We start from the raw sequence: 12,043 nt of genomic DNA, 5'->3' as shown, positions 1-12,043 counted from the left end.
TTTATCGTTTACCAAATTATTTAACGATGTTTATCGTTATTGATATTTCTATATCCACCGGCGCCATTTCGCTATCCAGCTGGGCTCTTTTTTTCTGGCGCCCTTTTTCCATGCACGCAAAGCCAGTGCCAGCAAGACGTTGACTTTTATTCATAGAATGAAAGTAATCAGTTACATTCACTAGTTCCTGTCTACTGTCAGGAACTAAGTGTAGAGCCAACCTGTGACCAAAAAGTAAACATACACCCAAATACACTATTATACACGAATAAATAGGAAAATTAAATACACTTTTATCATTTTTTAACCACTTCCAGTTACCAATTATTTGCTTGTAGAAAAAAATACAAAAATTTACATCATTTTATAAATCAAAAAATACATAAATAGTTACCTGGGGACTTTAATATGTATGTCATGAAGGTATGTCAATCTTATTTTTGTAAATAAACACTTGTAATTATTGCCATGGTTTAAATAAAACACTAAATGTAAAAAATACACCTTTTTCCCCCAAACAAAATATCATCACAATACATTGTACCAGGGACATAATTTAAATGTTGTAATAGCCAGGAAAAATGGGCAAATAAAATGTGTGAGTTTTATCATTAGGGCCTCTTTCACAGTGCGACGTTAAAGTCGCACGTTAAAACAACACCTAACGCAGAATAACTCACAGCAATGAAAAATCAATGGCCTGTTCACAGTGCAGACGTTGTGTCGGTGTCTAACGCTGCACGTTAAATGCAAGTGCTGCATGCTGTGCACTATACACGTTTTTAGCTGTGTTAGACTGTTTGCACATGCTCAGTAAGACTTGGTGACATACTCTTCATTGCCTGTATTTTCTACTGTATATGCTGTATGCATTGGTAACGCTGCGTTGCGACTTTTTGCCCGCGTTGCCTTGTCAGTTTGCGGTGCAACTTTAACGTTGCATCAAACGACAACGTCCTAATGTGAAAGTAGCCTAACACATTTTATTTTTAAACCATAATGACAGTTGAGAAATGATGAATGTTTTTCCTCCTTCTTCCCTGTAAAAGGTACATAAAATAAAATAATTGTTAGCAAAAAGTACTGCTCAAAAAAAAACCTAGTTTGCCCCACAAAAAATATATATAGATCTTTTCAGTGTGATAAGTAGTGATAAAGTTATTGGTGAATGAATGGGCATGATGTGAAAATTGCTCTGGTTTTGAAGGGGGAAAAAAACTGTGATCCTGTAGTGGTTAAAGATGGACATTTGTTCCTAACAGGTTATATATTTTTGAAGCAGGTGCTTTCAGCGCACGGTGGTGGCTGTGCAGCACCTGATTTGGGCTTTGCCATAGCACTAGTGCTATAGTGCGTACCCCACACGCTCCAGACCCCAAATTACTTCCCTCTCTGAGTTGCTTAAGCTTGAAGGGGGAATTGTATTTTATGCTGCCGTGAATTTGAGCGGCAGCAGGGTGAGCCGTCATTCATCTCAGGGCTCATGCATGCAATTCTGATTTGCGATTTTGAATCGGTACTGCATGCTGCGTTTTTTTTCCATCCTCGCCCTGGGTGCAATTTAGCCTACAAACTGCACTGCACCCAACTCACAGGTGGCATATACTTACGTTTATTTTTACTATTTTGTATTTTTTTTTAATTTTGTATTGAAACAAAAGGAATCTTATATTGCTATGATTTCAGGGAAACCCTTTGAAAACACCATGATACTGAATGCTGCCGTGGCCAACATCATTGTGTCCATCCTACTCGGCCACCGTTTTAACTATGAAGATCCAGTGTTGCTGAGACTAATGGGCTTAGTACATGAAAACACGAGACTGCTTTCCTCCCCGATGGTTGCGGTATGTAAGATCACAAAGCTGAACGTGCATAAATCCAAGTTCTCCTCCAAAAATCAACTTATTAGTAGAAGATATACTCACCATCCAAGGAAGACTTCCTTTGGTTCTCCTTCACAGGAAGCCCCTTTTCCTGCACCTGTGTTTTCCACAATGGCCAACACATTCATCCCTTTACAGGACTGGCAGAGGCGTAGCTAAGGGTGGGCAAAAGGGAACATATGTCCCCGGGCGCAGCGATTTAGGGGCACACAGTGGCTGCCTACCGCCGCTGGCAGCATATCTACCATGATGTACAGAATGAATAATTATCCTGCAGCCTTTTCCACCCCGCCCTACCAGAGAAACTAGATACAGCAGTGGAGGAGAGCATGTCTGGCTGGGACTGGGAGGAACCCCATCCCTGCCCGAAAGATGCCCGCCCCCACCGGAGAAACTGAGCTGAGGAGAATGTGTGGCTGGCAGTGAGAGCCGCAGGGAGTGTGGACAGCACTGTCTACTCATTTAAAGGAAAGCTACTGGGCATGTGGCAGCCATTAGTTCCGGGTCAAAGGTCTTAACTACACCGTTTGGAGAGCACAGGCAGTCAGAGAAGGGCATTACAAGCTCTGCAGGCCTAACCATGGGGAAGAGGGCACTAAATCCATCTTTGTCTCCGTGCACTGAAAACCCTAGCTACGCCTCTGAGGGCTGGTGCTTCTATAGAGGCATAGGGGGCAATTGCCCCAGGGCCCCACAGCCTTTGTGGGCCCCCAAAGGTGCCCCTCCTCTCCTCTAGCTATGGTGACCCGTGAGAGCAGAGATGCTGTGTATTTACTCTGTATAGGAAAAGGAGTTGAATAATGTGCACCCCAAAATGCTTTTTAGAGGACATAAGATGGACACCTAATGATATTGTATAACGAGGAGGGAGGGTCGGATCGGGCCTGGCAGCCGGCTCAGGAACCCTGGGGGTGATTTGGTTGGAAGGAGGGTTTCAGGGCCCCCCCAGCTACTTTTACCCTAGGGCCCCATTGTAGCTAGAGCCAACCCTGCCCCCCTAACAGAATTCATCTCTTTAATAAGGGAAGTTGGCGGCTTTGGTTCAGAGGGCCGATAACCGTTTATTAATGTTGTGACTGTAAGTTGTGGGCAGAGGGATGACGCATCTTATAATTGCCAGAGTCTTTACTGTTGCACTGGTTGAAAGGGAATAAAGTGTTTGTATAATACTGTGCAAAAAGGTGGATCAGTTAGTGTTAGGCCCCTCCCATGGAGGATTGACTTCTTCGCAGTGGGAGGGACGAGTACTTAATAGGTTGCATGCAAGCTGTTAATGGAAACCAACATCCTCCTCCAGTGGTAGACAGGTCATGTGTATGCTAGGTGTGTATTCGACCCCACAAGTGGGGCTTGCACTCTTTTGCAGGTTAATTTGCATATATTCAGCAGTGGTGCTCTGGGAGACATCTCGAGCTCACTCCAACCTGAATTATCGCAAATTCTTTCTGTTTTAGGAAAGCAAATTTTTGTTTTTCTTTTGCAGGTTGGCACTAGTCTGTTTTTAAGTAGCGCTGCTCATTTCCTTGCTGTGTTTGTATAATACGTTTACCATAAAGGTGTGCTTGAGTGCTTGTATTCTTCATAACTGCTAGTGGGACCCAGTTAAAGGATACCTGAGGTGACATATGACATTATGAGATAGACATGTATGTACAGTGCCAAGCACACAAATACCTATGCTGTGTTCCTTTTTTTCTTTCTCTGCATGAAAGAGTGAAACATTAGGGGCTTGATTCACTAAAGAGTGCTAACTGTTAGCACGCTGGTGAAAAGCCCATTATCATGCCTAAACTCAGTTTAGGCGTGATAAAATAAACTCATGCGCAAAGTCCTGTGCGCAACCGTGCAGCGTGCAGTGCCCATTAAACCCTATGCGACGTTGCATGCGCACCAGACTTTGCGCACGAGTTTATTCCTCAAAACGGTGCTAACTTACTTAGTGCAATGCTTATCACGCCCAAAAGTCTTTAGGCGTGATAAGTAGGTTAGTACCGCTTTGTGAATCAAGCCCCAGGTATGTAAGTGGCAGTTCCTGTCTGAGTCAGGACTGGGTCAGACTACAGTGTAAAAGTAAAAAGGATGACTGGGTCTCGACCTGGATTTATGCAATTATAGCAAAAGTTTTATTATACCCTAGCAGTAAAAAAACACAACGTTTTGGCACAAAGCCCTAGAAGTGCCGTCTGAGGCAAAAGTTTCACCCCGCCTCATGAGTGGGCCGGCCCTGGCACCAGGGGGCTACATAAATACCATTGTGAGCTGTCCAGGACTCCTCTACATAAGTCATGTGTGTCTCCCTATGGAATCCCCTCCTCCCTTTTCTTTTATGCTGGGAATACACGGTAAGATTCTGAGCTATTTAGATGGCTTTATAGATAATTTCCGACATGTCCGATCTCCCGCCCGATCATTTCCGCGCTCGACTCTGCACGGGGGACAATGGAAAAAGATAAGAAAAAAGAAGATAAGAGAATCGCCCGCAGAATCGAGCAGCAAAAACGATCAGGCACAGAATCGAATCTTACCGTGTATTCCCAGCATTAGGGAGCTCTTGCAGAGAGAGAGGCTAATCAGCTCCCAGCATGACTAGCACTGCACCTGGTACCTTGCCTTGGCAGCATGTCCCAGAGGGGCAATGATAAAGGTAATGATACCTTATTGTTAAAAATTAAAAATAAATTACGTAATTACACCTGTAAATATAAAGAAGGGAGAAATGGTAATACATTTTAAAGTACTTCCACTTTAATAATAATTGATTTTTGAAATAATTTTGATTTTTGATTTGTTTTTTGGCTCCCCCAGATGTACAACACCTTCCATGCTGTGATACGCTGGCTGCCAGGAGGTCATAGGACTGTGAAACAAAATAACACAGAGTTGCGCAAGTTTATTAAAGAGACTTTTACAAAGTACAAGGAGGAACTGGATGTTAACGACCAAAGAAATCTTATTGACACCTTCTTAACGAGACAGCTAGAGGTCTATTTTCTTATATTTTTATATTGCTAAGTTAGTTTGATTGCTATGCAGTGAAACTTGAATATTGCTGAGAAAGGCCCAGTACACCAAAAACCTCTAGCAGATCTGCAAAACGCTAGAGGTTTTTGGAGCAGATTTCTGAGCCATTCTAGGCATGTTTTCTAAACATGCCTAGCGTTTTCTGGAGAGTTTTTGTGTATCAGATTACAAATATTGTTACAGTAAAGCTGTTACTGAACAGCTTCTGTAACAAAAACTCCTGGAAAACCGCTCTGATCTAGCGTTTTTCAGAGCGGTTTTCCACTTTCCTATACTTTAACATTGAGGCAGAAACGCCTCAGAAATCTCAAAAATGCTGCAGCCCCCAAGTTTGCGTTTCTGGAAATAACAAGCCGCTCTGGTGTGCACCATTCCATTCACTTTCATTAGCCAAGCAGTTTTCCCCTGCAAGCGGTTTAAAAACCGCTCCAGAACCGTTCCGGTGTGCACCAGCCCAAAAAGGCAATCCCTTCATTTCAGTGATAAGCAAATACTTCTGAATTTATCCAACATTTGTATGCAAATGTATGCAGTTTGAAAATGGACCAATCAATTTAGATCCGGGTTTAATTAGATTGGTCCATTTTCAGGCTGCATATATTTACATACAAATTACATAAATTTGCATCAACTTGGAAAAAAGCATATCATTGATCATCCCTAGTTATTAACAGAGATATGGGAGTGTCCAAATTTTGGGGGTTGATCGAAAGAGCTGGATTCCGATTTCGTCAAAATCCGATGCTCCGCAGGCAAACACTGAGTTTCGTGTTGCAATTTTTGCATTCTGAAGGTATTGTCTATTGAAGTCAATGGTGCCGATTACGTTTGGTAATAGCAATGCCCCCTATATGCTATTGTCACTAAATTTGCTGTGTAGTTTTTGAGAAAATCGGAAAGGGAAATTTTGTTTTTAACCTCTTGAGGACCCCAGTGCTAAACACCCCTAAAGACCAGGCCATTCTTTACTAAAATAGCCACTGCAGCTTTAAGGCCTCGCTGCAGGGCCGCACAACAGCACACAAGTGATTCCTCCTTCCTTTTCCCCCACCAACAGAGCTCTCTGTTGGTGAGGTCTGATCGCCTCCCCCCAGATGTTTTTTTTTTTTTTTTAATATTTTTCTAATATTTTTAACTATTTTTTTCTTAATTTTATATTTCTCCCTCCCCTAGTCAGCCAAACATGGCAATCCGCTGTGATAGACTTCAGCCTATCACAGCGGATCGCTCCTGTGGGACACAGGGGGCCAGTGCAGATCGCATCGCTATACTATGTAAATAGACGGCGGTTACGCCGTCCAAGAGTCTCCTGAGCAGTGATCGCCGATCGGACACTGATGGTGGGGCGGAGCTCCGCCCCTCAAGCAGGAGATGCACGTGATCTCCTGTAGTAGCCGGCCCAAGGACTTGACGCCAATTGGCGTTAAGCGTCCTGGGGCTGCCGCCGCGGCCACGCCCATTGGTGTGGGGGCGGTCGTTAGGTAGTTAAACTGGGTAAAATGAGACTTTGCTATAGTGCACTGAACTGCATTCCAGGTTTTAAGTACACTGTATACATTTCATGAAAATGGACAGCGTGAGGTCTACCCTCCCAAGCCTCTGTAATCCATTGTCACCCGTGCAGGCTGGGATAGCCAGAATGTGGAGCCCAGACCATGTGGGGCTCCGCAGCATGAACAAAACCAGCCTGCATGGTCCATGGTATGGGGGCTCTGGAGGAAAGGGGCAGCCAAGCAAGGGGGCAGAGAAGGGAGGAGAGGGGAGTAAGGTTTCCACAGGCTGAGGGGTGGAGATGTAGAGCAGCTTGCCTGTGTGTAATGATGACAAGCAGAATATGGCTGCTCTCATTGTATCACAGGAAGAAATAATCATATAACCTGTTGAAGCTGTTTGCAGCTAGATTTGTTGTGTAAACTATCTAAACTAAACAAATCTAAACTTTAGATCAGCTATATAGACAAGTTACTTGTTATAGTTAGTTTTTCATCTCTGATCTAGGCATGGACTTCTGAGTCGGAAGCCACTCGAAATTGTGATTAAAATGAGGCTTAATTGCCTCAGGTGTGTGCACGGAATACAGGGGGTTACTTACCCAGAAGTACGTCGACTTGTATGCGTATTACACGTCTCGAACGCGACCCATGGGGTGCGTTGCAAGACTCACTACCCCGAACTTTCTCCTTCCTGCTTGAAGGAGGAAGTGCGCAGTAGGGAGTCGTGGAACGTGTCTCGAGACGTGTGATACGCATACAAGCCGACGGTCTTCTAGGTAAGTAACCCTATGTCTCCCACGCACACACCTGAGGCAATTAAGCCTCATTTTAATCACAATTTTGAGTAGCTTCCAAATCGGAAGTCCATGCCTACTCGGATCCACTTTCAGGACTGGAACCCACTACAAAACGCTATCGCTAATCGCAATCGCTTGCGTTTTGTATGAGCATTTTGTAAGCGATTTCATGAGTGTTTTCTGGCAATTTTGGTAGCGATTTTAAAAAGTGTTAGCGTTTTGCCAGCAATTGTGTAGCAATTAGTGGTTTTAATTCTGATTGGTCATTTCATTCAGTTTAATTTTTTTTACAGTGTGCAGTAACTTCAAAACGCTAGCAAAATCGCTCTGTGTAGGTTTTGATTAGCAATTACGCCAGCGTTTATATACTTTACATTGCAGAAATGCTAACGCTAAATGCTAAAATTGGCGCTTTATAAATAAATAAATAAATACAATTGCTGCATGTTCTGCTCCAGTGGAATTTGGCCCAACCATTAACATTAGCTGAGCGTTTAGGGAAATCACTCTAGTGGGTTCTAGCCCTAAGAAGGATTAAAGATTTTTCTTATTATCATGCAGAACAGTTCCCCATGCTGGTTAGAACTGTTTAAGAAGAACAAACAAACTGTAGGTAATGCTTTGAAACAATCCAGCCCAGTATCCTTTGCTGTCCATTACAAAATACACCAATGGATACCCAAAATGAAGTGGACAGACACAGCCAATTGTACATCAGATCTACTGTGACCATCCATGTTGCCAGTCTGGATCTAGTCATATAAATCTAGTCATATAATTAATATGTTTGTATGAAATATCAAGGTTTGAAGGTTCATATATAGTTCTCTAATGAAAAAAAAATATTTTGTCATGCAGCTGTACATAACTTCTGATCAGTGCTGCTCGGATACCCATTTTCAAAATCCGGATCCGATTCGGATAGCGCAAAAAAGTCCTGATGAGCAGCACTGCTTCTGATCATCCAGTTTAATCTTGATGTATACTGCTCTTACTTAGTTTGGGATGATTTAGGGCCGGTTTCCACTAGTCTTAGAGATGGATGCCAGCACCTGTGAATGCTGAATACCCATCGGAATTTCTGTAACCGTGCCACGAATATGGGGATTCAGATGGGTTGTCCAGAGTTCTGAAGAAGTGCACAAATTTGGAAACAGCCCATTGATTTCGGGATGAGTTTACAGACCTGTATTTGTGCGTGTGAATTCAGGACACAAAGATCACTAACGGAAACGGGACCTTTAGCGTTGTGAAACACAAGAAAATGATCTTTTCCCTTTTCTTTTTGTGAAGGAGAAACCAGACACTGCCGGGTATTTCCACAATCAAAATTTAACGTTGCTCATCGCCAACCTGTTCTCCGCGGGGATGGAGTCAACATCATCCACATTGCAATGGGGGATTCTACTTATGATGAAATATCCTGAGATTCAAAGTAAGAGCTCTGCCGTTAACAACATGTATATGCGGATGCCACTACTACATCTCTTAATGCACAGGAAATATACACAGCTGGGAACACGTCAATGTTTTTTTTCTGCTTGATTCTAAGGGCTAGAAGTTAAACTATACAAATCACGGGCTCTCACCAGAAGCCCCATCTGACTGAAATTTCATGCAGCCGAATTACATTTTTAGCCCTACCCATGTGAGCGATCAGAACGGGGTGTGGTTACCATTTAGCAAATAGTCGCACCACATTGCACCTGAGCATGGCTGCCACTGGACTCATATAGGACTCAACGTAGTGATCAGCAAGGCCGGATGTGGTTTCACAGTACCCTAATAGAAAGTAGACTTTTTAGTAGACCCCCCCCCCCCCGATTATGACCCTGACACAGAGTCATTAAATGATACCAACAAATAAGTGAAAATGAACACAGGGGCATATTCACACTAAATTGATGGATGGGAAAGAGGGGGCTAATTAACCATTTCGCGTTCACTCGTTTTCACTTTATGCATCCGAGCAACGTTCACCTCCCATTCATTAGCCTATAACTTTATCACTACTTATCACAACGAACTGATCTATATCTTGTTTTTTCCACCACCAATTAGGCTTTCTTTGGGGGGTACATTTTGCTAAGAGCCACTTTACTGTAAATGCATTTTAACAGGAAGAATAAGAAAAAAACTGAAAAAATTCATTATTTCTCAGTTTTCGGTCATTAGAGTTTTAAAATAATACATGCCTCCATAATTAAAACCCATGTATTGTATTTGCCTATTTGTCCCGGATATTACACCATTTAAATTATGTCCCTATCACAATGTATGGCGACAATAATTTATTTGGAAATAAAACTGCATTTTTTCTGTTTTGCATCCATCACTATTTACAAGCTTATAATTTTAAAAAAAAAATAGAAATATTTCATCTTTACATTGATATTTAAAAACTTTAGACCCTTAGGTAAATATTTACCTGTTTTCTTTTTTTTTTTATTGTAATTTTTTTTGTTTTTTTTTATAAAACATTTTATGTGGATATTTTTTGGAGGGTGGGGTGTAAATTGTCATTTTTAAATGTAAATATATGATTATTTTTATATTTTTTTACATTTAGGTGTAGTTTTACTTTTTGGCCACAAGATGGCAGCCATGAGTTTGTTTACGTGACGTCACTCTAAGCGTAACATGTACGCTTAGAGGGATGCATGGGGACGCTAGAGCCAGAAAAAGCGAAGCTTCCGAGAGAAGCTGTCGCTTTTTCTGCATTGAAAAGGAATCAGTGATCGGGCACCATAGGCCGATTCACTGATTGCCTAGCTAACAAACCGTGGGCCGGGAGCGCGCATGCACACACACGTGCAAACACAACTTTTACGTCCAGGAAGGTTAATTGGTTAAAGTGGTCTAACACCCAACATTTCAACTTTGCTTTAAAAGATTGCTTACAGCTTAGAAACTATTATGCCGGATTTTTTTTTTAGCAGAAATTCACTGAATGGGTTAAACATGACATTTTAGTGTTGCATTTAGCTAGAAATCCACTTCCGTGCTGAGGTTTAGATACAAATGTATCTATTTACAATGTAAATAAACAAACACCTCTCTGAGAGAGCACAGAGGGCTTCCCAGACAGGCTTTTCACAGGTCTATTTGCATTCCAAACAAAGATACATATGTATCTAAACCTCAGCATGGACATGGATTTCTAGCTAAACCCATTCAGTGAATTTCTGCTTAAAAAAAAATCTGGCATAATAGTTTCTAAGCTGTAAGCAATCTTTTAAAGCAAAGTTGAAATGCTGGGTGTTAGACCGCTTTAAGGTTGCTAGAAGGAAAAAGGGGCTCAGCAAGGTAATGAGGAGTAGATGGGGGGTAACATGTTTTTTAAACTCATAAAAATGACAGTTTAAAAACCATTTTTCCTTTGCATTTTTAAATCGATTTTTTTTTTCAAAAACTATAAGGCCTTTTTGAAAATAAAATGAGGGCTTATACCCTTTCTCCTTAACATGTGTAGCAGTTTTGTTTGCAATAGCATGAATGGGGGCTTTGGAGTTAACTGCTAAATTGGGCACAAAATTATGCAAAAATTGCCACAGAAAGTGAGTGCGCGTCCGGCCCACATATGAACAGAAGAACCCAACTGAACCCATATGAATAGTGAACCGCAAAAGCATTAAAACATACGCAAAACACATGCAAAATGCATCTGTGTAATAAAAATCCCAGCAAACGTAAAATGCAGTAAAAACAATAGAAAATCGCAAACGCACCATCCTAAAATGCTACTTTTTCACACTATGTCATATGTGAACCCAGCCTGAACCATTCATTTATATTGTCTTTCTATTGCTATTTACAGAGAATGTCCAGAATGAGATAGAGAAGGTGATCGGATCTGCGGTTCCCCAGACTGAACACCGGAGAGAAATGCCGTACACCGACGCCGTCATTCACGAGATTCAGAGGTTTGGAAACATTGTGCCAATGAACCTTCCTCATGCCACCACCCAGGATGTCACCTTCAGGGGATATTTTATGCCAAAGGTAAGTGTGTGTCTGTGACTGAAGATGGCTACCTTGGGGGCTGCTCCAATCCTAAAGGAGTACTGTAGGGGGGTCGGGGGAAAAAAGTTGACCTTACCTGGGGCTTCTAATGGTCCTCCGCAGACATCCTGTGCCTGTGCAGCCACTCACCGATGCTCCGGCCCCGCCTCCGGTTCACTTCCAGCATTTGTGACTTTAAAGTCAGAAAACCACTGCGCCTGCACGGCTGCGCCCTTGCTCCCGCTGACGTCACCAGGAGTTTGTTGCGCAGAGCAGGCCCAGTACAGTCTGCGCCTGCGCAATGCGCATGTCAATGGGAGTGAGGACGTGGCCATGCAGGCGCAGTGGTTTTCCGGCTTTAAAGTTGGAAATTCCGGAAGTGAACCGGAGGTGGGGACCGGAGCATCGGTGAGTTGCTGTGCGGGCACAGGATGTATGCGGGGGACCATTAGAAGCCCCGGGTAAGTTCAACTCTTTCTTTTCCCCGACCCCCCCTACAGTAATACTTAAGCCCCCCATCTGTATGCTGGCCGCCATCTTGCTACCACTGCTCTAATTGGTTGTGGTGATATCACACAGGAAATTTTGGTGCTCGATAGCGGTAGAAGTTTTGGCTCCACCATAGGCGTCCATAAGCACAATGGGGGGTAATTTTGGGTGTTGGGGCCACCCGCAGTGCAAAATATGGCTACAAATAGGAGGCACTTGTCTATGGTGGTGCCCAAAAATATGCTGTTTTTTTCAAGGGGTTTGGCTGAAGCAGCAGGGTTGGATGAGATTTGTGTGAAAGGGGGGTGGGGTGGTAAAGGTTAGGCATTGGTAGAGGGAGGTCTTAGTGTGACGC

At 42.8% G+C, this 12,043-nt stretch overlaps 1 protein-coding gene across 1 annotated transcript in view; it reads left to right on the top strand.

Moving 5' to 3' along the window:
- Nucleotides 1–12,043, top strand: part of LOC137504635 (uncharacterized) — a 99,508-nt gene that overhangs the window by 16,297 nt on the left and 71,168 nt on the right. The window contains exons 5-8 of the mRNA XM_068233216.1: nucleotides 1,687–1,847; nucleotides 4,692–4,868; nucleotides 8,491–8,632; nucleotides 11,015–11,199. Of these exons, the coding sequence (XP_068089317.1) occupies nucleotides 1,687–1,847; nucleotides 4,692–4,868; nucleotides 8,491–8,632; nucleotides 11,015–11,199 (665 nt within the window). The remainder of the gene's footprint in view (nucleotides 1–1,686; nucleotides 1,848–4,691; nucleotides 4,869–8,490; nucleotides 8,633–11,014; nucleotides 11,200–12,043) is intronic.

Source organism: Hyperolius riggenbachi, chromosome 4 (assembly GCF_040937935.1).
Source record: "Hyperolius riggenbachi isolate aHypRig1 chromosome 4, aHypRig1.pri, whole genome shotgun sequence".
Lineage (NCBI taxonomy): Eukaryota > Metazoa > Chordata > Amphibia > Anura > Hyperoliidae > Hyperolius > Hyperolius riggenbachi.
The sequence above is the reverse complement of the archived record's forward strand: the minus strand, read 5'-3'. Positions and strand labels throughout refer to the sequence as shown.